Source organism: Strigops habroptila, chromosome 16 (assembly GCF_004027225.2).
Source record: "Strigops habroptila isolate Jane chromosome 16, bStrHab1.2.pri, whole genome shotgun sequence".
Classification (NCBI taxonomy): Eukaryota; Metazoa; Chordata; class Aves; order Psittaciformes; family Psittacidae; genus Strigops; species Strigops habroptila.
Window position 1 is genome coordinate 2949927 of NC_044292.2, and position 26314 is coordinate 2976240.

General features: G+C 49.4%; 1 protein-coding gene across 4 annotated transcripts in view; it reads left to right on the forward strand.

The window, feature by feature from the left end:
• EPHB2 (EPH receptor B2) overlaps positions 1-26314 on the forward strand; it is a 142049-nt gene that overhangs the window by 80020 nt on the left and 35715 nt on the right. For all 4 annotated transcript variants that reach the window (XM_030507713.1, XM_030507714.1, XM_030507715.1 and 1 more), the window contains exons 4-5: positions 4662-4817; positions 5398-5733. In XM_030507713.1, the coding sequence (XP_030363573.1) occupies positions 4662-4817; positions 5398-5733 (492 nt within the window). The remainder of the gene's footprint in view (positions 1-4661; positions 4818-5397; positions 5734-26314) is intronic.

A 26314-nucleotide genomic window follows, 5' to 3' on the forward strand; every position in this document is an offset into this window, starting at 1 on the left:
CAAGACAGCCACAGTGTTTATCTGACTCTCCTGCAAGGAAGGAGATGCACCATTGTGACCTGTCCCAGAGCTGCACTATTCTTTGGAGAAGGAGCTTTTCCTGATGCCCCATCTGAACTTGTGGTCCTTGTCCTTTGTTGCAGAGTCTGGCACTCTGAGAAGTGTTTGTGTCTGTCTTCTTTGCATCTGCCCCCAAATAGCTGCAGCTGCAGTTAGTTGCCCCCCCTTACCCCAGTTAAGCCATCCCAGCTCTTTCCACCTCTGCTTGTATGCCCTGTGTCCCAGGGCTGGCCATTTGGTGACCCTCTACTGGACTCTCATTCCTCATGCTGCCCTTGAACTGGGCAACCACGAACTAGCTGTGGCAGCATCCCCAGTGCCTGGCAGGGGAAAACACTTCCCTCGAGGTGCTGGCCACGCTCCTCCTTGTGTGGCCCAGGACACGTTTTCTTTACAAGAGCAAATTTCTGGCACCCACTTGGTGTGGGGTCAGTGCAGGAGGAGTCCCGTGGCACATGGCCAAGGGAGCCAGAGGCTTATGCAGGGTTCGCGATGTGATTTGGATGCCAGTGGGAGCAGGGAGGGCTGTGGGAGAGCCAAAGCACAGGGGAGGGCAAGAGGCAGGATGTTGGCTGAGGAAACCAGCTCCAGGGATACTGCCAGTGTCGGGCTGCAGCGCCAGCCTGCCTGCCCCCTGCCTCCAGCCCCAAGGGAGAAGAGAGGCAGCCGGGAGATAAGGTTGGGGATTTAAGACTCTTGGCGGATCCCAACTGACAGAGCCAGGGCTGCCTGTTTTCCATCAGCCGTTAAAAACGCCCTGCTCAAGTGGAAGGAGCCTTGCTGCCAGGAGAAGCAAAAGCCAGGCAAAGGGAGCCGAGGAGAGCGCTTCTTCAGAGTCATTAGCACAGACTGACAGTGCCATTTTGGAAACCTTTATTGCAAGAGAGAGCTGTTTGCTCTGAGCTCTTTGCAGAGCTGGTCTGGGGTGGGCTCTGAAGGCCGGGGCAGTTTTTGATGCAGAGGAGATTGGAGACTGCTCAGCTCACACTGGATTAAGTTGGCTAGAGAAAGGCAGCGAACCTCTCTGTGGCCCCTCTTGCACATTTCATCAAAGGCTTTTCCTTCAGACTGAGCTACGGGGATGCCTTTCTCCACCAAGCTGCCATGGGGAAGGCAGTGCTATTGGAAGAAGGGCTGGAAGCCTCGTGCCAGCGCTGCCTCCAGCGGCAGATGCTATGGAAGTGGCCTTCCCTCCCAGATCTGTGGTGTGGTCCTCCTGCAGGGGAGGGTAGGACTGTTCATGGGTTCTTGTCTATGGCATTCCCTTCCCTGAGCATGTGCCTTCCCAGGCATGACCACCTTTCTGTGCCCTGGGAATGGGTGGGTGGGAAACAAGGGCACTTGGCACTGGTGAGGTGCTCCAAATCTTGTTTGAGAGCGCTACAGTCAGTGCTCTTAGCAAACCCGCTGCTGTCTCCAAGCTGTGCTCTAGTGAGGCAGCCATCCATGCTTTTATGCAGCAGTGAGGCAATTAAAGGTCCATATGTTTCCTGTGAGCCCCTATTAGCATCCTCTGATTGGTGCTGGAGATGCAGGAACCCACCACTTGGGGAGCTGAAATCCTCCCTGCTTTAATGGTAGGGCCAAAACCACTGCCATCGTAATCACCCTCCTGGGATGAAGGATGCTCTGACAAAGTAAAAATTTCTGTGCTTGCAGTGTTTCAGTTCCCTGTTCCCAAGCAGCAGTTTCTAGGGATGCTCTGCCTCTACCCTTGTTGCAAGTCTAAGGGGAAGCAGCATGACCCAAAGCTGCTGTCTCCACCTGGGGCAGAAAACTGAGGTGTCCTCGTGTCTTCTAGCAAGTGGTGAGAACATCCAGGCTGTTCAAACAGGAGGCGGTTTAGCCCCTCTGTGAAGATTTCAGGTTTGATTTGCTGTTTACTCTGGAAAGAAGAAATTGGGTGGATTCCAAATTAAAAGCTGTTTTCTCACTCCAAGGAAGACCTGAAGGGAACAAAAGAGTTTTGAAATATGTTTGTTTATTTTACTTCTGGAAGTTGTCATTAGTTGCAAGGGAAAAAAAAAAAAAAAAACAAAAAAACTTTTTGTCATATTTCAGTGATTTTCTTGACTTTCAGCATGATTTCAGAATGTTTGTCTTTGGAAAAGTTCAGATTTTCCTGGATTATTTTATCCCATATCAGTGCGCAGGACATCCTGGGGAGGAAGAAAGTTGCCAAAACTTCTGGCCATGTTTTGGTGGCACATGCAAAGAGTTTTAGCATCCCAGCTTGGTGGTTTTGGTGAGGAATCATTCAGCCCTCAATTTTTGCCCTGCTCGAAGAGCAGAAGATGCGGAAGTATTAAGCTGCAGCCATCGGCCTGTGCCAGGCCAAACCTGGAGAATGTTTTTTATCTCTTGGGGCCAGTTACTAAATCTCAGCGGCGGCACTTTTTTGATGTATCTCTATCTTGATGCAGAAACCGCCTTACAGGAAACTTGTTATTTTTAAAATAAGCCTCAAGAAGCTAAAAGAGGCCCATGTCTTAAAATGTCTTTGATCAAATGACCGTGTATTTCACCCTGGATGTCGGACTAGGGCAATTTTGTGTGTTGGTCTTAACATGCTTCAAAAACTGGTATTAGTACCTGGACCCTGTTATCATTTCCGCTACAGAGCCGACATCACTTCTCTATAACAGAGAACTACGTGTCCATCACCTCTCCCAACAGCTTAACACCCTCTGAGATGGGTCTCTACCAAGGGACATGCTGGGAATAGGGTCAGAAATAGAGTCAAATGCATGGCTGATAGGGGACAGCGAGGGTGGAGGGATCCAGGAACCTGAGGAGAAGCCAGTTTTTCAGCAGTTCCTTTGACTGTAGGAGGCAGGAGAGATTTTGCAAGCAGGAAAGCTGATGGTGTTTTTCTGTAGAGCTTTTCTCATTGGAAACTCAAGATAATGTTGAAGGAAGGGAGATGTAAACTGGCCCCTCCTCTTCCCTCCCTCGCCCCCCAAAGAAAAAAATAGCTACTTCTCAGTACTTCTCTTGCTTACAGCAACCCTGAGTGCATGTGTTTCCCAGGCTGTTCTTCTGATCTTCCTCATTCCTGAACGCCTTGGCAGCGAACTGAAGTAGAAGTTTGTTTAACTCATTTCAGTGCAGAAACCACCTGCCAACCCTCAGGCTCTTTGTGCTGCATATGAAATTAACAGCGGCAGAAGCTTACAACCAAGAGTAATCACCGAGAGCCGTGCAGATAAATGCTTAAAGCCAAGCTTGTGCTATGGCGTTGGTGATCCCCTGACTTGGAATGGACATTGTGGTGGTTAAAGCTTTGCAGTGATGTTTTTAGCTACCTGTGCCGTATCTGTTAATACTGTATTTCACATCGTGGTCCAGCCTTCAACACTCATCTGCTGTAGGCCCAGTGCATGTCCCATGCCACCCTCACCAACCCTGCATGGCTGAACACACATATATTTGAGCTACTGTTGCTATTGGAGCATCTTCTTCATCTCTGAGTGGCTTAGAGATCTGAGCCCCAGTGGAGGTAGACCCCACCACGCTGCTGCTGGTCATGGCAAAAGTGACAATTTGCTTATGATACCAAGTAGCAAAGACAAGGACTGGCTGTGGAGAGTTGCAAAAGGACCTTATGAGACAGTGTGACTGGGGAATGAGAAGGTAGTTGGAATTCGATAGACTTGAGGTGACGCAAATAGGAGAATAACAACCCCAAACTTCACACAAACACACACAGAGATAGGCTGAATTGGCCCAATGTCTCTCAGGAATGAGACCCTGGGGCTACAATAAGTAGTCCAGTTGATACATTCGTGGTTAAAAAATAATTTGGAGACTTAATTATGGGAAAAGAGTAGAGAATAAAATAATGAATGTTGTTATGCAGCTTGCTTGAGGCATGACAGAGGTTTGTGCAATCCTAGAGGTCATGGAGAAGGTGGATGGTGATTGAGTGTTCATTGCCACTGCAGGTGTGAGGTTGCATCAAATGAAATGGCAGCTTCCAAGCAGAAGGCAGCAGTTCCTTCATGCAGCATGTGATTGCACCCTGGGGGTCTGTGCTGCAGGATAAAACAGGTGCAAAACATTTGCATGGAATAAAAAAAAAGGACTGGCAAACTCAATGGAAGAAACATCCCCCAAGAGATGTTAAATGCAAAGAGCCTGCCTCTTAGAAACTCCCTGGGCTACAGGCTGTTGGAGGGTGGGGAGGTATCATGGGCAGTGCATGTGCCTGGATTGTGCCCTGCTCCTCGGGTGGTCGCTGTTGGTGACCGTGGTCTGACTCGGTACCGCTGTTCGCATCTTATGTGGCAATGGCTAAAAGTCCCCTCTGCATTTGTAAGATTCCCTGTGTGGACCCTGCTCTGCCCTCATGGCTGCGGAATAGCAGGAGGAGATGTCTGCATGTGGACCTGATGTCTGCAGGCAGCACAAGCAGCAGCTCCTGCCTCCTCAGAGCCTGAAAACCAGCTGCTCCTTCTCCACTTTGTTTACTTCAAATTGTCAGTTTTGGCTTCGGTCTCTGCAGAGCCCCGAAGGGTGTTTTCTGGTAGCACTGCCAGGCTCCGGGCATCCCCGCCAGCCCCGGTCCTCGCTGCTTACCACTGCTCTTGGTTCTCTTCCAGGCTGCCCGTCGGGGACATTTAAGGCCAGCCAAGGGGATGAAGGATGCGTCCACTGCCCGATTAACAGCCGCACAACTTCAGAAGGGGCCACTAACTGCGTGTGCCGAAATGGATATTACCGGGCAGATGCCGATCCTATCGACATGCCGTGCACCAGTATGTGGTCTCTAGGCAACTGGGGAGGGGCTGCACGTGGCTGGGAAAGGAGATGCTCATCCGCCAAAGGCATCTGCCTCATGGGATTTTGGAGGAGTCGTGGGGGCTCAGAGCACCTTGTCCAGAGGAGCCTTGCAGACATGGATCTTTCTTACCTTGGGACAGTCTGTGCTTGCAAACATTGCATGTGTAGAGAGGACAGAAATTTGGGTTCTTTTGTGCTGTTCTAGGAAGTGGGATGACTTCACTCTAGGGCTGTACTCAGGTGAGAAGACCTGCGTCTTGGCATGAAGGACATAAGTGCAAAGGGCAGAAGTCAGAAACGCTACAAAAAATAACTAGTGAATTTTGCCAGAGATGCCACATAATCGCATTAGCCTGGGTTAAGAGGACAGATTTTGTTCCCACTTTGGGTGTCCAGCTTGCTACACACGTCCGTGACACCAAGAGAAGCATCCAGCTCAGCGCATGCCCCCTGCAGAGTCCTGTCCAGGGATGGGGAAGAGGAGGGGGTGCAGATGGTCCTATAGTGATAAGCAGGGCTCTGGCTCTTACACCTTTCTGTCTATTCCCTTTACAGCTATCCCATCTGCCCCCCAGGCCGTCATCTCCAGTGTGAATGAGACATCCCTGATGCTGGAGTGGACCCCGCCGAGAGACTCGGGCGGCCGGGAGGACCTGGTGTACAACATCATCTGCAAGAGCTGCGGCTCTGGCCGTGGGGCGTGCACACGCTGTGGGGACAACGTGCAGTTTGCTCCACGCCAGCTGGGCCTGACGGAGCCCCGCATCTACATCAGTGACCTACTGGCCCACACCCAGTACACCTTCGAGATCCAGGCAGTGAATGGTGTCACCGACCAGAGCCCCTTCTCCCCGCAGTTTGCATCAGTGAACATCACCACCAACCAGGCTGGTAAGACCTGGCCCCGTGTCTCCCAGCAGACCTCTCCAGGAAGGGGTGGTGGGCAGCAGTCAGTCTACTGGTTGAGAGGTAGTGGGTGAAACCCTGTGGGGTGAACAGAGCTTGAAGAGGTGGGGTGAGATGGGGCATGGTGTTGGTTGCTCTGCAAATTGGTGGTGACCAAATTGCATCGGCCTGGCAATTTCTGGATGAAGCCCCAGCCTGAGGTGTGAAAAATATCTCTTAATTTCAGTGAAAAGGTGGGGTGTGTTGCAGACACAGCAGCAGTGCTCACTGTTGCTGGTAGCCTTGCTGCAGCCCCTGCTGCTGCTCCTGGTTCCTAAGGAGGGAAGGTAACATTAGCTCCATCATTTTGACACAAGCTGCAATCTCTGTTCTGACTGCAAAGAAAGCCAAGTCAGGCCGTGAAAGCAAAGGAAATCTGCACAGCAGTGGGGCTAGGAGATGGATATGCATGATGACCATCTGGAAGTCTGCCCCAGGTCCTGTGCCACTGCAGAGTCACCTTGGGGAAGACCACCAAGAAGGAGAGCTGAAAGGGTTTCGTTTGGGGTCTGCAGCTCTGTGCTGGCATGGAGGTTTGCTATGCTCCCCCTGCGCAGGGTGGTTTTGCTGGGGTGAGGGATGTGTCAGAGTGGCTGGTTGTGCTGCTGCTGCAAGATGCACCAGCAGCCCCCAGGCAGCAGCTCTGCTGGTGGTAGAATGCCCCAAGATGCTGCTGGTCAGAGGCTGCTCTCCACAGCACACCTGGAAGCCATCTGGAGCTGGAGCACACACTGGGGCATTGCTTACTCTGATTGAATGGTGGAAGCACGTCAATAAGGTACAAGCATGTCTGGGAGAAAGCAAGTTTCTGTGATCTCTCTGAGCGCTGCAGCAAATCTGTGGGGTTGTGTGAACATGCCCCAGGCTACCCTGGGTATGACACGACCTTTCAGACTGAATTTGACAGTTGTGAATGATTGCATTTCCACTGAATTGCCTGGAGACAATGATGTGTGCTAGCCGCAGGGGACACAATGTGCGTGGTCTGGGGTTAAGCACCCACGGTGGTGCAGATGGGCATCACTTGATTGGGCATGCAGAGTGCCAAGACAGAGGTAACCTGCAAACATGTCTTGGTCACCCATTAACCACCAGAGCGACCTCTGATCTTAAATTAGCTGGGGAGTCCCAGAGTCGATGTTTTCAATACTGTATCAGAAGCCCTGAAGGCAGATTTAGCATAGCATTGAACCGTGGTTTGGCTGCAAGCAGGAACATGTCCCACAGGATGAGGAGAGAGGAGAGGGTCTGGGATGGTGACCTGTTGCAGGTTCCTTTACCTTCAGAGATGGCTGATGGGGATGGAGTGGGTGCAGTGCTACCTGGGGATCAGAAGGAGCTCTGCACACCCCCAGATGAGTTATTTAATGCTCAGATTTTGCATTTTGCAGTTGTATGGTGTGTTTGTTACCTTCATGTACTGCCTGTGGCTACTTCCACATTAGCAAAACCAGAGAGCTGAGTTGCAGGTGAATCCTTCTCAGTCCCCTGGATCCTGCTCCTTGTGTTTTCCTTGTTTGACACTCCTTTATTATCAGGGCTCACACTCCTCAACCTGTGTGATGTCTCTCTTAATGTATCTATTCATTAGCACTAAACAGTAACTGTCTGCTTGCTAATTCCTGTGTAATTAGAGGCTCTGAATTCTTCTGCTTACACTCAGCACTGCCTGGCAGCCTTGATGTAGATCATTAGCAGTTGGTAAGAGAAGCTGCAGACACAAAGGCAAGAGCTGTGACAGGAGAATGGAGGGTGTTGTGGGGAGAGGAAAGCTGCAGAGGGAGGGAAGGGATGGGCCTGGGGAAGAGGCATTACAGCCTCCCTCTGCGTTTGCTTTGGGTTGAGCAGCCAGCTGGAGCTCCATCTCAGGAAGAAGAGCAGAGGACTTAATGCATGATGGGATGTCGTGGTTCAAAGCAAGGCCAAATTGCTGAGGTTCACCCAGGGATAAATGGATCACTGTTGGGCCACCACCTGTGCTCAGTGAGTTCAGGACTGAGGAGAGATGTCACATCACCAGCAGCATCAGCACCTTCAGGTATCACAAATTCTTCAGCATAGCAGGAAAAAGCTGCTGTGAGAGAGTAAGAAATGAGAAGTAAGAAAACAGAGCAGCCAGCAGGCACCTGCTGAGTGTGGCTGGAGGAGTGGCGCTGGAAGGTGTGATGATGACTGTCATCCCAAAAGGAAAACTGAAGATCAAGAAGGTGAAACACCATTCATCTTGTTCTGCCAGAGGAGGATAACTATGGTCATTACTGCTGTACCCCTCTCCAACAAGGTCTGGATTTCACTGACATTGGCCTTTACATCAACATAACTTATTTAGCTCTGTGGTGTTGTATTAAGATATTTCTCCTCATGTAGACACAGGTGGCGGGTAGCTTCTATCAATGAATATTAAGGCATAATTAGACAAAGCTGAATCATCCTTTCTTCCTATGAGGTGGCTTTCCAGAATGTGGATCTTTGTGGAAACTTCTTTATTCTTCATCATAACTTTTTGAATTAGATAGTGTACTCCGTAGCAGCTCTGCTGCAGATAAACTACTGTTCTTGCTGGTCTCGCTGTTCCCTTCACACATCCAAGTGTAAAGTGCTACCTCACTTAGCCATGCGGGCAGGCCTTTACCTCCCTGGTGGCTTCTGTCTTGTTGCCTTCAGATGTTGCTTCCCTCTATTCAGTCTCCCATTCTGGAAGCAAGACCTACATTTTGGTTTCCAAACCCAAGTACAACCTTGTAATTGTTTTCATGAGCTCAGCCATCAAGCCATGATCATTGCTCTGCACAGAAGTTTTCATTCCCAATTCTGCCATTTTGGACACTTTATGAACAATTTGACAGCCATGTTTTTATATCATCTCCCAGGTCTCTAATTATTTTGCTGGACACAGTGTGAGTCCCCACTGAGTGCCAGCCTTGGTTAAAACTAATTTCATGTGTTGTAGATGATGCTGATGCTGAGTTGTGTCACACACAGTTGAAGTCTGTGTGCTCTGCTGAACTCCGGAGTTCAGGAAAAAAAAAAATCAACCACTTGGACAAGAGCTAATTCCACAAAGTCATTCTGCCATGCCTGATTTGGGCCATGGGATCCCATCAGGTTTTGTGGAAGGGACATCTGTGGTCTTTGGTTCACCCTCCTGTTTGCAATGGGACTATCACCAACAGTAGATCTGCTGTAGCTTTTTCTAGCTGAGTCTTGGAAAACTTCACCGCTCTAACTTCTCTCAGGACTAAGTCACCCTCCTGGGAAAGACTTTTCATAATTTCCAGCCTGATTTGTGGCTTGTGCCCCTTGTTGCATCACCTACCGCTGCTGGGAAGAGTGAGTTTCCACCCTCTTTTAATGGAGCTCTAAGCAGTTGTAGCTGCGATTAAATTCACCCTTAATGTCTTCATTATCATGCCAGCTCTCTCCACTTGTCATAAGCCCTGTCCTTCTCAACCCATGTCCTCACATTCTGCATTGGCCAAGTTGATGCTGGCCTTAGACTATCCAGGTTTGCCCTTTGCATTTCACTGTAATGTCATCTCTTCAGTCCCACCAACAAAACAATGAGCAGTCCAGGCATCATGGCGCAGAGAAGAGCCCTGAGGGACAAGCCACCTCTCTTCTTAGGAGAAGATTGGTCAAAAGAGAGCAGCCAGCACCAGCCTGTGCTTGGAGGGAGATTTCCTGGACCTTTATCTTGCAGTGAGTGTCCTATAAAGACCAAAGGTGTTTAACATCTGTCCTGGGTTCAGCAGTAGCAGTCATTTTTTCTCCTTCTTAGTAGCTGGTGCAGTGCTGTGTCTTTGACTTTCGGCCTGGGAACAGTGCTGATAACACACTGATGTTTTTAGTTGTTGCTAAGTGATGTTTACTCCGACCAAGGACTTTCTCAGTCTCATGCTCTACCAGGGAGGAGGGGAAGCCGGGCGGAAGCAGAGACAGGACACCTGACCCAAACTGGCCAAAGGGGTATTCCATACCATGGCACGTCATGCCCAGTATGTAAACTGGGAGGAGTTACGCAGAAGGCCCAGATCACTGCTTGGGTCAGGCTGCGTATCAGTCATCAGGTGCTGAGCAATTGTATTCTCTCCCCTTGTTATTTCCCTTATCATTATTATTTTTGGTGGTAGCAGTAGTGGTTTTGTATTATACCTTAGTTACTGGACTGCTCTTATCTCAACCTGTGGGAGTTACATTCTTCCGATTCTCCTCCCCATCCCTCCGGGAGCGGGGGGAGGAAAAAGTGGGGGGAGTGAGCGAGCAGCTGCGTGGTTCCGAGTTACCAGCTGGGCTTAAACCATGACAACATCTCAAAGGGCAGGATTTTGTTAGAACAGGAGGTGTGATGCTTCCTTTCTTAAAGTATAGAAAATTAGAAAAGACTGGGACCAGCAGAATAGAAATAAAAATAGCTTGAAATAAACATCCTCTTCCCACCACCTCTTTGCTCACCAGTCGGTCTTCAGCCAACTGGAGTTTACTCCTTCCAGCAAACCCTGCATGGTCTCCATTGCCTTCCTATGAAATACCTTCTATCACCTCTGAGGCTAGGTTGTGTTTTCTCTCTGATCTTTTCAGCAGGCATCTTCTTGACCTCCAGCTCCATGCTGTACATCTCCCGACTCACCCTCTACTTGCCTGCCTATTGCATCCTGCAGCCGAGTGGCTTCTCTTGCCCAAAGCTCAGCAACTCTCCAAGGAGGGAGATCCAGGACTTGCCGTCTGGCACAGCCAGTCGTAAGGGACCATGACGTGACTAAAGAAAACAAGCCGTATCATTTAGTGGCCCATCGCTCAGAGATCAGGTGCCACTAAAAAGCCTTTTCTTAGCCATCCCGGAACAAAAGATCTGTGCCAAGAGGGTGGTTGAGAGCCATGCCAGCATCCCAAGAGGGAAGGCACAGGAGAGAAGCCAGGGGTCAAGGAGCTGAGCATGGCCCAGCACTCGGGATAATGACACTTGACTAATTGAAAGCCATGCCAAGTTTCAACCCTCTTGCTAGTGACAACACACAGCCCCTGCTTGCTAATTTTTGGCCATTCTTTAGGGAAGGTGGAGGGGGGGATCTTGGTGCTGTGAGGATTTGCAGGCCCCATCCACACTGTGGCTGGCTGAGTGCCCTGGGAAAGTCACCAAGTGAAAGGGCTCCTTGGGCAGGGGTGACATAAATAGCGCATGGGTAGGGTACCTCTTGATAACGGACTGTGGCTTCTGTGATCTGAGAAGGGCGGAAAAAGCTCTGGGATCTGGAATATCCAGAGACAAATTTAAGACCTCCTAGTGATGGAGGAAAGAACATCCAGATTTTTGGGAGCGTATGCCTTTTGTGAGTGACTCTTGTGTCACATGGGATTAGAAGGGAGGATTTACTCTGATGGCTGAGGCTCTTGGCTGCAGAGCCAAAAAGAGCCATGAACACCTAATACAGTGTGAATACCAGCTAGTGTGTGACAGAGGAAACCAATACACTTTCCTGATAAACCCATCAGGAGCACCATCTGCAGTGGCAGAGTTAACTGGCACTTCTCCCTTTCTATGGATCCAGATAACTTAGGATTTTTTGCATTATTTTTCTGGGTAGCATTTCACAGCAGTATGTCATGAAATCGGTTCTTTGGCTGGGGAAATGTGCAGCTCACACATGTGCATCATGTTTGTGCCATTAGGGTTTGAATTTCTGTTTCATGGTGGCTGTCACAGGGGCTTGCATCCCAACCAGGCAGTATTTAGTGGATGGGACTGTCCTGACAAGACTCAGAGGTGCCTGTGAGCTCAAGGACAGCTGAATGCTTCAGTGGTCCAAAACTAGCACATGGGCCATGGCTTTGCTCTGCTCTGAATGTGCTATGAATGGACTGAGTCCAGTCTGGCCGTTATGCAAGGGTAGGGCGTTCAGCCAGGAGTGATGCAGCACAGGCGAGACGGATCCTGGGAAGTGCAGAGCGCCAGAAGGGGGAATATTTCCCTCACCTTCAACCAAAAAAAGTCTCTTGCAGCCATGGTCCATCAGCTTTACTGCCAAATGCATCAGGGGCATGGAGGGGTCAGGTGAGGAGAGAAAGGAATGAAACCAGGGTAGCAGACAAGGTGAAGGTATAAGGTTGGTAGGGATTAGCACTTCTCACCAGCCATCCAGCTTACAGTTTGCTTGTCACATTAGTTATGCTGCAGGCTAGACAGAGAGAGAACTGTATTGCCGGGGGCACATGGACTCTTGCTTTTATCTTCTCACTTTCATCAGAAGATCTGGCTGGCTTCCTCCTTCAGAGGGATGCGCAGCAGTGGCCTGCACTCTTCTGGACACAAGTAGGGACTCAACATCTCCTGTTCTCTCTCTTGCTGCTCTCAGCCTTGCCCTGAGCTGGCTGCAGTCAGGAATTACTTGTCTGTGGAACAACAACCTGGGAAAGCGTATGCAGAAATCACCTTGAAAAGTTGGAATGAGCTTTCAAGGTCTTAAAAGCTGTGAATGTCTATTTCTTGTTGTCTTCCAGTATAGAAGTAAAAGGCAGGAGATTGTAGCATCTCAACATCTTGGATCTCTCATCCAACCTGCCACTTATGGCAGGACTACTGCCAGCAATACATCAGGGCAGCCATGTCTTTGGGTAGACACTTACTGGTCATTCCCAAAGGCAGAGATCTCCCCACGTTTCCAGTGACTTGTCCCAGGGTTGCACCACCCCACCGGTCAGGGAACTTTTCCCTGTGTTCAACATGAACCTCGCAAGCTATGATTTATGGCCAATGCTCTTTGTTATACAAAGTTTCAAAGATTCAAGCCAAGAGATGTTTTACATCAATCTGCATATGAATTACCCTCACATTCAGTCCTGTCTTTGGCTAAAGCATCTTTCAGAAAGGCAACCAGTCTTGACTTGACTCATGAAGAGATAGAGGGCCCATCAAGTCCTTGTGCACGAGTCTGTGTAACGTGTTCTTGGGTTTTTTTTCCCAATGACATCACTGATTTTTCTAAGGAAGTGCAGTAGACTTTGCCTGTGTGGACACCAGTAAAACATTTGATTTAGAAAACTACTAGTAAAGCTGAAAGGCTGTCCAGGAACTGCCTAAATGGGAGAGTACTAACACCTGCATGGGGAATCAGGAGGCTGAACTGAGGTGACTAACTGCTGTCAATGAGAAGCAGTCTCATACTTCTTGATGTTTCAAAATCTCGTAGAGTATTTCTTGTGCAGAAAACTGACACAAACCTTGTTAGGACAGAGTTTGAGGAGGACCATGATACCTCCGGGAAGATGCTGAGAAGTGGAAAAGCAGAAATGTTGAGCTGTGGAGCCGTCTCCCACATGGAAGGAGCCAGGGAAGCCTGTTTGTCTGTGTGACAAAGCAAGCAGGAGTGTGTCTGCTGAGCTACTGTAAGGCTATTCCTGAGGTCACTTAAATCCCAGGTTTCTTCTGTTGGGGACTTCACTGGATGTATTTCTGTGACTATTTGGCTGGCTCCTGGGCTCCAAAGCCTCCTGAAACCTTGACATCTTCATGGCTGCTTCTGTTATCCAGCATTAAGAGCTGGACCTTACCCTGCACACGGACCCACATAACCATCCTGGCTCTGCAGCCCTTCTCTTCCTCTTCGCTTTCCTTCATCCACAGCTCCCACCTTCACCCTGACTGCCTCATACACAGGGCTGTTGCCACTGAAACCTGGTGCAGCTTGACATTTGCTGCCCTCCTCCTGCCACTTGGTGGCCCAGCCTGTTGCTTTCCCTGCATCTCGCTGGCTTGCAGCACCATGGCAAGTGCCCGGGAGGGACCCTGCAATATCCAGGTCCCTTCTCTGCCCACTGGAGACCATCTGCAGCCAGGGTTCCCAGATGGTAGGAATTTTGCCAGCTGCTGGCTCTTTAGCACTCCTCTTCATGCAGTTTGGGGGATGTTGGCAGAGCAGGGTATGGGTTGCACTGCTAGAGCCTTTCTAGCAGATGCCCTTCTCTGCCTGCTTCCAGCTCTGTGGGCTTCTCCCCCTGCTGACTCCCGGGCTTCCCTGTTGCATAAATTACTCTGTGAATTTGAGGATCGTTATCCCCACACCTGCCTGGAACTTCAGAAACCTGTTCCGGTGCATCTGGAGCTGACTTTGGGCAGAAAACAAAAGCCCATCCATGATGAATGGGGTGGCAAGTTCCTTCTGGTGAACCCTCCCCCTCTCCCCACAACGTGCTGCTATCCCTGCTGCTGAGAGTTGATGGAGTGGCTCAGGAGCTTACCTTTTTTCTTACATGTTCAGGAGGGGTGATTTCTCTTCACTGCTGCACTTGGCAAACACAGCCTGCAATGCTAATTGCTTTGCTTGCTCACGAGGCACCAGGTACCAGCATGAGGCAGGTGGAGATGCTGGAGGCTGGTAGGCAAGGCTGCAGAGGGAAGGGAGGCCAGTGTCAGGGTCACAGTGCTTGGACAGCTGAGCATATGCTGCTCAGTGGTGTGTTTATGTGGACCATAATAGATTATTGTAGCAAACCAGGTTTAACCAGCCCCCTGGCTCATTGTCCCTTGGTCCATCCAGGAGTCCCTGTGATTTAGTAGTCTTCTCTATGTGTAAAATTTTAAGTCTCTATCTGATGGGTTTCAGGCAGGAATATCCTCAACACGCCTGTCTCGCTGCAGCCCAGTGCATATTCATCACAGCCACTAGCAAGTGTGCAGGAGCCTGTTGCATTGGTAGGGCTGGGCAGTAAATGTTCTTTCCAAAAAAACCCTCCAATACTTCCAAAATTGCCCCCACAAAAAGGGCGACCAGCCTGGTGGAGTCCTCCATGAAAGAGTGCAAAGGAACAAGTTCAGCCTCAGATTAGCAAGACTCAGTGGGTCCAAGGGGATGCTTTGCATTAGGTGTCATTCTTGCACAAAGTATTTCTCTGGTCTAAGTTTTCTGTGTTTGAAATTTCAAAATTAGTGTGTTCCTAAGAACAGTTTTGGTTGCAGTTAATTGGCGCTTCCTGTGAAAGAACCATTTTCCTGAAAACTTGGAAGAGCTGGTTCCTGCCAGCCTTTTGCTGATGACATTGCCTTGATCTGGAGCAGATGAAGTTTCCATGGGGAGGGGGAAGCAGGAGGTGGGGAGGACCTTGGTGCTGAGTGACCCCAGACCCAGCTGAGCTCCAGTGGGCTGTGTGGTGGGATGCTGGGATCCTCTGGAGCACCTCCTCTCAGTGCTGAGTAGAAAGCCCTGCCTCCTCGATGGGCAGGATGGCAGCATGCAAATGAAGGTTGCAAACTCAACTAAACAAAGAGCATAAAGACAGCCAAAAGCCTTCATCTGCCTGGGCCAAGTCACTGGGCTTGTGGCATTAGGAACTGCTTTAAAGGCTGTAATCTACACCAAAGCCTTTGCCGATTCCAATGGGGCCAGAGCCAGGGCCAGCTTTGGACTGCATTGCCATGTTTTTAAGGCTTTCCAGCAGGGCTGGAGGCTGGGCCTGCTGGGAACTCTTCCAGACACTCGACACACACAAGCAGTGTGGGTACCAGCCTGATGGGGCCACCTTGCCAGGAACCTTGGAAACAAAAACCTCACAGGCTGTGAAATCCCAGAATTCTAGAGCTCTGTCAAGTCCGGTGCTTTTGCTGCTTTGAGGGTGAATGTTTTCTATTGAAGAGCTCCAGTGCTGCCATCCCTGTGATGTTGCGTGGCTTTCCTCAGCTTCTGCTGGAGGTAATTGATTGCAAAAGTATGTAGCTCCTGAACATGCCATCGGAGGGGAGGACACTGGGAAATAAATTGGGTGAGCAAACGTTTTAATAGTCCAAGCAATAGTGAACCCTTTTGGCAGGAGGGTCACACACACAGAAGTGCTGATGGAGGAGCCTTTGGAGGTCTCCAGCCCAACTTCCCATGCAGAGCAGAGCGACCAGTGTTGCTATTGAGGACAAAGGAAAAGCTTCCCTTCCTCACTTCCTCATCCAGGTATTCCTTACTGTGGTGCTTTCAGTGCTCATGTTAGAGGAAAGCACCTCAAATTCAAATCCATTCTCCAGGAGGGCCTGTGGTGTGAAAGCCTGTGATGCTTAAATGGCAGGAGAGTGCTTTACCTGGAAAAGTGGAAAATGGAGGTTTAACCAAAGAAGTCAGTTTTCAGTTAGATGCTTAGATGCAGTTGGACTTTGAGCTGAGTAAGGGCATGAAGAACTGGGGCTTTGAGTGATTGGACTTGGACTGGGGACAGCTAGACCATTGCACAGTGACAGTCACCTTCTGGGGCTTGTGTGGGACTGGGATGCCTTGGGACAAGGTGTGAGGGCTGATTTGGATTAGGTGTTCCTTGGGTAACCTACTGGGGCAAGGCATCCAGGTCTGTGGGGAAGGGCAGAGTGAGTTTTCCTGGCTTTCTACTCTGCCCATGCTTGAGTAACAGAGGTCATCTAAGCCCCATATGCCTATTTCACCTGCCTGCAGCCTTGCGTGGAGGCCCTGTGTGCTCTTGCCAGTTCAAACACTGGTTTTGGGGCTTTGCTGGAGCCTGGATCCCAGCCTAAATGTCTCCAGGCCCTGTGGCTTCAAGGTCAGGGAAGCCCTTGCTCCATGACTGATCACAGCACTGTCCTTTAGTCTCTCTGGAGTGAGCTGCTGGTGTTGTGCGGAGCTTGAAGTGCAGAAGGAGCTCTGAGACCTGCTGGGTGCCCTGTACTGAGGAATACCCCACTCTGATACCACAGGGGATCCTGTTCCCATGTTGTTCCCATGTGTTGGAACTATCTGGGTAACCAGTGAAGCTGAGTGCCTGGGTAAAAGCAGTGGAAGAGAAGCTTGCCCACTGCCCGAAGACTTCCCAAGTCTTTTTCTTTGCCATGTTTGCAAGGCACTTGCAGGCATCTGCTGCCAGATACTCTGTCAGCAACTTTCTGCGCTACATCTCCCCATTTACTGCCCTGTCCCATGGCCTCTGGACTAGCTGGTGCCTTGCAACATCATGGTGCATTTCCCTGCCACTCTGTCTTCAGCTGGGGGTCATGCAGTTAATCCTGACCCCAGATCACAGCCGCTTCTGCATGTGGGTAATTGAAAATGCCAGAATTCCCTGCTGACCCCCCTATAATAATAAAAGCAGTTCCCGGTCCAGTAACCTGACACTCCAGGAACCAGGATCTGTCAGGAGGGCTCCGAGGAGATGCTGGAAAACTCCCAGCTGTTCACCTCTTCTTTTTTTTTCCTTTGGTCCCCTGGGTAATTTCAAAGTGTTGCTGGGGAGAGGCCACAGGCCAGCTTGGCTTTGCTTTCTCTGTCGTGAGTGTTTTCCAGAGCAAATGTTGACTCTGTCTGACATGACATGGGTTAGTGGTATTAAAGTGATCAGAGATAGGGGGTTTGCTGCCTGTAACCTAACTCTTCCAGCTAAGCCAGCAGAGGAGTGGAGACACTTTGATTGTAGCAGGATCTCAATAGTGCTGACCCACTGGCAGGCAAGGAGTGAAAGGCTGAGCCTTGCAAGACTGGCAGATGAAGGAGACAGGGGGCTAAGGGCAAAACAGAGGACAGATTGCAATTGGTAGCATTTCAAATGGATTAAAAGATCATGAAAGAGAAGCTGCAGGAAGATCCTGGTGTCTCCCAGCAGGCAGTCCAGAGTCTGGAGCCACACAATCCACCAAACACTCCCATCAAACAGACAGGGATTGATGCGGAAGATGCTGCCTGGGGAGCCCAACACCCTGGGCTGCTCCCTGTAGTGTTGCTCTGTCTGGTGGCAGTGTCTTGTCCAGTTTTATTCCCTTTAGAGCAACAGTCCAGCTTCCCAGGCTGAGCAGTGTGACCTTCCGCGGCTTCACAGCAGCACCAAGGGTATAGAGGCTCGGGAGTAGTCGTGAAGTGCTGTGGACATTGTCTGGTGTGTAGGTAGAGGGGGGGCTTGTTTCAACAGCATCACATCACTGGGAGTTAGACCTACTAAAAACCAGTGGCAGCAGCCCCTGACAGTTGTGGTGGCCCAAGATCAGGATCTGACATGGAAAATTTGCCTCTGCTATCAAAGCTTATTAGAAATAGGATGCTTGTAGCCCTGATAGGTCCCTTGGGATGGGATAAACCACCATGCATAAGGGACCAGACTGCGTCACAGGATGTCAGATTATGTTGCTTGATGTCTGTGAGGAAGATGCCTGCTTGTTCTCCTGTTAAGTGAGTCCTTATAGACTCTTATGTCTTTATTCTTGGTCTCTCTGTACTGAAAAGGTAGAGGTGGGATAGGAGGGAGGTCACTGTAGGATATTGAAGAAGCAGGGCTGGGAGAAAGGTAACAGCTCCCAGCTAGAAGCTCTTGCTGTTTGAATAAAAGAAGAAGGTGCCCCAGCAGATGTCCTGAGGACTCCTGGTCTTGTTTGGCCAGATTGAGAAAACCTGGTATTGTGGGTATAGGTTGGGGAGGGAAACACACGAGCTTCCTAAGAACACCTCTAAATGGTACAACTCAGGGATGTAACACCAAGGAGGAAAATGGGCCTATTTATTTCCCATTCACCCAATACATTGTGTGATGCCCCCTTGCTGCTTTTTGTCAGTTTTATTGTAATGAATTGCCCTAAGCTTTACATAGCAATTTTACTAATTACACTGATTTCGGATGCCTCTAGGATCTCTCACCCTGCTCCCAGCAGGACACAGGGTTATAGGAAGTGCAGAAGAGTCCTGGGTCCTGATGCATTTGTTCCAACCCTGCATCAGCAGGGAAGCGTACAGAGTGAAGGAAGCAGCAGTTACCTTGTCCCTTCACAGAGAGGGAACAGCAGCTCTGCACAAACTGTCTGAGGACTGGGCTGAGTCAGAGAAGTGTCCTGTTGGACACACTCAGAGGAATAGCAAACCTGAGTGAGGAGGTGGATACTGTCTCTGTAGCTAAAAGAGATGGTTACTGGCTACTGTGATCAGTTTTGAGGTTTATATTTAAAATGGAGGTTAACAAAAAGCTGGAAAAGATTCAAAAGAGAGTCATCAGATTGATATGTGGGCTGATAAATCTGTGAAGCACGCAAGAAACTCACTTACTTAGATAACAGAGAAGAAGATGAAAAGGAAATACTTTCATGATCTTTCAGTTCTTCTGAGAGGACAAAATTCTGCACTTGGAAGCTGAAGTCCATACATTTCAACCTGAAAATAATAGATGCATTTTAGAACAGTGCAAGTAGCTGCAAGGAAAACCTCCCAAGCAGCACAGTGGGCTCATCATAATATGAAGTCCTCAAAGAAATTGGGATGTTTGTCTGTAACTAAGCACAGGGTCACCACAAGCGTTTCAGCTGTGTTTAACTCACTGCCTGGGTTCTGTTGCCAGTCTCGTGCAGATGTTCAGACTAGAATGTTAAGGTAACTTTCCCAATTTTCTGCAAAATTGACATGTTCTTGCGCTGTCTCATCCATCTGCCCTGGGTTTTGCAGTCACTGTGACCTTCTTTCAGGTGTTGCCTGAAAGTGTCTATTTCTCCTGGAAAACTCAGATTTCTTTCCTTTTTGTCTTCTTCCCTTTCCTTATTTCCCTTAATCTTTTCTACCATTTTCAACAGGCAAGCCAGAAAGAAAGAACTATTTGGTATGGATGTAAAACACTGGCTACAGCAAGCGTTAGGCTTAGTAATGCCTAACATGCCCCTTTGTCCATACCCAAGATGAAGCAAATCTTTAGTTAAAGAATCCAAAGCCCTCATGGAAGGGTCAGCAATGGTTAAGCTGCCTCTGCTGTAATGGATCTGTGCCACCTGGGTTTTCAGTTTCCCTTAGCAGAAGTAGCCCTTGAGGCTGGTAGGCGTGGAGCTCTCTGGTTCCTTGCCCATAGAGGAAGCATCCTTATGGATCCTGCTCCATCAGAGGGAAACCTGGACATGCTTTAAGGCAAGGATGTAAGATTGTAGAGAAATTCACAGTCACAGGTAGGTTAAAATAGGATCCCTTTTCTGAAAAATCTTCATTTCTTAATTATCTGGTAGTATATGCTGAGCTATGAGAAGCTGCTGCCTCTAGTCCTTGGGAATAGCTGCCCTGTCTCCATCCACCCGGCTGCACACCAGGTGCAGATCTGTGAGAAGCTCTGCTTCTTCACTGTCCTCAGGGGCTGGCATGGAGACTGTCCTCCTGGTTCACACATCCACAGCAGTAACGGCAGGTCAGAAAGTAGAGCTCTGGCACGGTCAGGAGCTCCAGAAGCTGTTCTGTAAGACAGAACTGCTGCTGTTCTTGTTTGGGATCGTTAGCAAAGGCTGGTATGGCTTCAGTTTCATAATCAGGGCTCAGACCGAAAGTTTGGGGTTTTTTGTTTGGTTTTGTTTGTTTTCCCTTTGGAAGACATGCTTTTTAAAATGCTGAATGTGCCTCAGCTAGAGTGACTGGAAGGCAGGACATGGTGGGACTTGTTTACAATAATGTGGCAGAAAAAGACTGTGCTTTGTGACCAAAAACTGTCATTTTATTTCTGGAGCTAATCAAAAAATACTGAAGGATACTAATACAGAGAGGCTAGGGAAGCCCCATCCTTGGAAGTTTAAAGATTTGGCTAACAGAGCTCCACCTTCCCTGGTGTGGTGTTGGGATCATCGTACTGCAGATAGAATGGACCAGAGACCCAAGGGGTCCCATCCCACCAGAACTTCTGGGATTTGGTGTTCTTGGGAACTGACAGGTACACTGGGAGAAGAGAGCTCAATCCACGGGTTAATGTGTTCCCCATCATCCTTCACAGATCCACTCTGTGGAGGTACCTGCGCCTCTTGGTTCACCCCTTTCCCCAGCAGGGTCCCTTGAATAGAACGAGTATTTCAGTTGGAAGGGACCTACAATGAACATTTAGCCTGACTGCTTCAGCTAGATGTGAGTAATGTACCTAAGCTGATTATCTAGGCCAGAAACACCAACCTGGGAGAGGGTGGAGCACCATGGTGCCTGGGTTATATCTGTCTTACTGGTAGACATAGTCCACAACATGGCTCTGGTACAAAGCACAGCCAGAGGAGGACAGGATGCCTTTTCTTGCCGGTTACCTTTTTGCTAGGTTATAGCATTTGTTCAGGATGTCTGTCAGACTAGCAACACCAACTTTGGGGTACATGTGGAGCATTCTGTGCTATTGAAGCTGCTACACTGCTGTTGGGAAGGTTCAATGGGCTGAACAGCATTGTGGCTCTGGTGTTTGTCTTGCCAAACCCCGTTGTGACTTTGCGTTTCTGCCCCAGGAGGAGTCTGAATTTTCCTGGGAAACAGTCAGTCAAGCAGAACATAAGATCCCAGTCTTTCCATGAGAGGGCCTGAATATGCTGTGTGGTGGGATTTGAGACCACCTTGCCTGGACATGTCCACCTTGTGGCATTGAGCACCCTGCTGTTGTAGCTGTCATTACACCCTTGGCAGTGGTTATACCTGTCTTGTCCTTCAGGAAGGTTCTGGTTCTATGGTTCTGCTGTTAAGACCTGAAGGTGGGGTACTTCTGGATCCCCATCCTTCCCAAGTGTTTCCAGTAGCTGAGCTCAGGCAGCTTCTTGCACTCTGTGTGGGCTGCAGAAAAGCCAGACAGTAGGAGCTTTTGACACCCCATGGATTCATCCTGAGGAGCTGCCCATGAGCAGAGAAGTCTGCTCAGCTCCTGGAGGATTAAGGTAAAGTGCTGAAGTCCCAAGCTCCAGCCTAGACAAGGGTCTGGCTGTGATCAGTGTTGTGTGGCTGTGCGGAGGCTTGGGGTGATGACCATGGGTGGAAGCATCCTTCACATCCCTTTGCTTCCAACCCAGAGACGTCACCACACGAGATGTCACTGCCTCCCCTCCTCATGTGCTGCAGATTTTGTTGCAGCAGGGATCATCTGCATTTTTACACTAGTGGATTTTCACTAAGCTTGTTTTTCACTCCAGTGGTGGTTTTGGCTTGGTTTATTTCTCCAGCAATTTGGAGAAGCCACAGTGCTCCGCTAAGAGGAATCCAAAGAATCTGAGGCTGTTCCAGATAAAGAGGATGTAGAAAAGTGTCTTTCAAGGATTTGAATGATTCATTTTGCCTCCAAGTGTCTTTGGGGCTCAACAGTTTCAGACATGAAAAGTAAGTTTTCATCCACTGTGGAAATGAAGCTCTGTTGGGGTTTTTTTGCGTTGTTGCTGCACATATACATCTGAAGACACATCAGGGTAAATCTGCCACTGCTTACCCATTCGTGGAGGTGACATTTCAAAGTGATAGTGGCTCTGAGAGCTGCAGTGATCCAAATCTGATCTCCTTTTTGTGTCACAGGGCAGGTCTATTTTCCAGCATCCATTACTGCACATAGTAATTCCAACACCTCCTATGAGTAAGGGACAACCAGGCAAGCCAACAGCTGAGGGAGTGACTTTGGCACTGGGCATTTGTCACCAACCTGGAAGTGGTCCCTAAAGCTCTGTTTCTTTTGTCACAAGGGAACAAAGAGGAGTCATAGTTCATGGAACAAGGTGACCAATCCCACAGGTCCAGGTTAAATGCTGCCAGCAAATCTTTGGCATTGGCAGCCCAGCTGTACTCTGTCTGGTCCTGGAAAGGGCTTGGCACAAAGGCTGGAAGAATGAAGACCTTTCTTCATATTTTTTTTTTTTGTTGTTGCTTTTAGCTGTTTATTAAATCTTTGCTTTGAAATACTCAGAAACCACATGGAGGGAACCTGCGTATAGTTTGTTCGAAAACAACAGTTCAGGAAAGTCAGCTTAGATATTGAGACTCTTACCATCTTCGCTCAGCTGAGTTTATCAGCAGAAGTGTATATCTCTCTCAGTCTTTTCCACTGTATTTGTCAGTTCACCATGTCCCGTGACAGAAAAGCTCTTTCTGCATTGCAGTTCAGGCTGGTCACAAAGTGCTTGATGCTCTGTCAGAGTTGGAGAATGCTTTGTGATGAGAGTATCACTAGGTAGCACTATCCAAGATTGGATGGCCTTTTTGTTCACTTTAACTGTTTTCATCTCCTTCCTTTTCAGCTGTAATATTACATGCATTAAATACTGATGGGGATCAAACTCCTTAGCAGTCTCTGCCTCTGAAAGTGCTCAGTAAAATTAGATGAGACAGGCAAGGAGTGAAATGAGACAGCATGGCTGTCTTCATTTTCCAGATAGAAAATGGCAATGCAGAGTGATAACGTGGATTTGTGTAGGTCTCTCACATCGACTTAGGGGCAGAGCAGAGAATTGCAACGAGGACTTTTCAGCCGTGGAAGTGCTGAGGAGGCTGAAACGAGGGTTCTCCCTAGCTTTGCAGCTGACCATGGAGGACCCATTTTCTCCAGGGCACAAGAGCTGCCAGATAGCAGCTGCCCAAGCATTTGTGTTGCTGTCTGGCTGGAAGCTTTTCCCTCTGACTGGACCTGAGAAAGTCACTCTGAGGTCTGGTGGACTCCACTAAGCTGGTTTCAAACTCAGACATCCAGTCCTAGCCCATCACTGATTCACAGAAGTGGGAGCCTCTCTCTGCACATGCTGCTGTTGTGAAGATGTGTGATGAAGACCACATTCTGGAGCATTACAGAATACTGTGCTCTGTCAGCAAGAGCAGCACAGGCAAAAAATTGAGGAGAGTGATTGTTCCCATCCGCTTGGCACTCATGAGGCCATATCTGGAGTACTGCGTGCACTTTGGGACTGCCCAGTACTACAGAGACATCAACAAACTGGAGCAGGTCCAGCAGAAGGGTCACTAGGATGGGCTGGGGGCTGGAGTGCCAGACGTGAGAACAGGTGAGAAAAGCTGGGTTTGGCCAGCCTGCAGAGGAGGAGGCTGAGGGGCATCTAGCTAACAGTCTTCCACTTCAAAAGGGAGTTTAAAGAGAGGACAGAGCCAGACTCATCCCAGACAGGCACAGTGAGGGGACAGTAGTAATGGCCACAAGGGACAATGAGGAAGGTTTCAATGGGATGTGAGAAAAAGCTTCTTCTCCCTCCCAGAGCAAGGCAGCTGGGGACTGGTGCTCAGAGAGCCTGTGGGATCCCCATCCTTGGGCATACTCGGATCTCAACTGGACGTGATCCTGAGCAAAGTGGTCTGATTTTGAAATGACTCTGCAAGCCAGCTGAACTAGAAACCTCCAGAGGTCAAATCTGGCCTAAATCTTTCTGTGATTTTATTATGGTGCATTTCCCCTATGTCTGTGATAGCAAGACCAGTTACTGAGAAGATGCAATGGTGGAGATTCCTGCCTATCCAGAGATACTCCTTTGCCCCAGGTATAAGAGAAGTTGCTGTAGTCACTCATTTCATTTGCCTCCTCCCCAACATACCATGTATTTGCCTCATTAACGCTCGTTAGATGAGCCCCATCTCCTCTATTTGGTTCTTTTTCTCTAAGCCAGATGAGGGCAGGTTCACGAAGTTCCACAGCAGCCGACCTGGGCCATGGCTGGTGACAAATGATTCACATGGTGTTCTAGCTGTTATCTTTTGTAGCTTCCTCAGCATGGCCTGGAGAAGCAGGAGATGCCTTGCAGAAGCCTTGTACTCCCAGGCTGGCACACAAAGCATGGAAGTGACAGAAAGCATCCCAGGGTCTTTGCTCCTACCCAGAGAGACCCAAACCTGAGATGCTTCTCCAGCTGCAAGGCCAGCCCTGGAACCTGTGTCTAAATCATGGAATGTTGCCACATCCCAGTTCTGTGGTGGGACAGGTCTGGGTGTATGCAGCCCCTGTCCTGGTGAGTATGAGTGTGGGACGGGTTCCCAGAGCATGTGCAGCTCAGATGCGCCAGAGAGACCATGAGCTGTGTACTCAGTCCCAATCCCATACTGCAGGAAATCTGTAGCTTGGTCACATCTTCCTTCCAAGACCTTTCTCCACAGAGAGAAATATTTGTCTTGGAGATTGCAGATGTCCTATGAAATGTGTTGTCAAGGAAGCAGCAAGGTCTGGCAAGAGCTCACAGGCTCCAGAAATGTTACCTGTGTTTTATCTTAACACCAGTGTGAGAAACTAATCCCAGGAGTTTGCAAGATGGGCCCTGTAGCAGTGGGACTAGGGCATTAATGCAGGAGGGAAGCAGTGCTGTATGCCTTGGGGTAAGGGATGGTCTGAAATGATAGACTGGTGGGTAACAGGGTTTGGCTTAGCCAGAAGCGGATGGAAGGATTGGCATTTGGGAGGAGGTACAGCATTGGTCTCAGGATCTGCTGGAGTCAGAGAATGGTTTGGCTCAGAAAGGGCCTCTAAAGATACCTAGTCGAACCTTCCTGCCACGGACAGGGACATTTTTCGTTAGATCAGGTTGCTGAAAGGCCTGTCCAACCTGACCTTGGATACTTCCAATGATGGACGTTCTCTGCACTTACTCACTTTTAGGAAGTGCTGGACAAAAGTGGTGATCACCAACACTCTGCTGAGGCTAGCCTGCATTGCACCTTCCTTCAAGAGTGGGGAAACCCAAATTGATGAGGGAAATGGTGGAGCAGTGTGGTGGCAGATTTTGCTTTACCATATCCAGCCCTTACTCCCCTTGGCACACGGGCATTGAACATCCTGGGAGCTACAGTGCTCTGAATCCAGAAAACCAGTAGTGAAAAGGCAGATGGTGGATCAGAAAAATGGCTTCTGTTGGTATACTTTGAGAGCAGTTGCTCAGCTGTAATACATCACAGCAATGTGCAAGAACATGCTGCAGCCACACTGGTCCAAGTAGCACAGTCCTACCACTGCTGTGTCTGCAGTCCTCAGCTGGCACAGTTTCTGTCGCTGCTCATAATGCCAAAGGAAACCAGACTGGAGATGGGTAATTGATGCTTTGCTTTGTGTGCCGCTCTTCCAGACTGTTTCTTAGAGCTGTCAAATGAGTTGTTCTTCCATGAAATATTGAAAGGGTTGGACCTGGTAAAAGCCCTTCTGAGTGCAAGCCTCTCTGCGTCCATTTGTAACCAGGCCTGGCATGCAAGTGATGGGGAAGCTTTCTTGCTACCACTTTCCAGTTCTCTCCCATCCCAGAGGCTTGTCCTCTGCCCCGAAGCTGTTGAAGCAGTGAGTCTGTGCTGGCAGATGTACTAAGGCTGTGCTGGAGTTAGCACTCTTCAAGGCTGGGCTGGTGCTGTGTGAGGTCTGGGATGGCCTCTGGGCTGGCATCCATGCAGGCTGCATTAGGTGTGCTGTCAGCAGGCTGGGCACAGGGTGGACAAGGACATGCACTTCACTGCTCTTGGAGTGAAGAGGGGGCAGCGCGGGCACCTCCGTGTGCCAACCCCTCCAGCAAGGAGGGGCGGCTGTAGGCTGATACCTGCAGTGCTGTAGCATCTCTGCTATCACTGACTGAGTCAATCCCGATTAAAAGCAGTCCAGGCTGCTTGCTCGCCTGCCCCAGTCCACAGCAAGCAGGATCAGAGCTGTTCAAAGTTTCCCAGGAAGGTGGCAGCTCCGTGCTGAGGTCCTGCCACATGGGCTTGTCTGCACAGGTCCCTGCAGGACAGTTTTCCCATGGCGTGGTCCCAGCCGAGGCTGCACTGCTTCTACCTGACCATGTGTCAAGCCATGCAGGCAACACAGGGCGGTGAAGGGGTGGACATCTGGCCGGGTTGTCTGAGGAGCTGCTGGA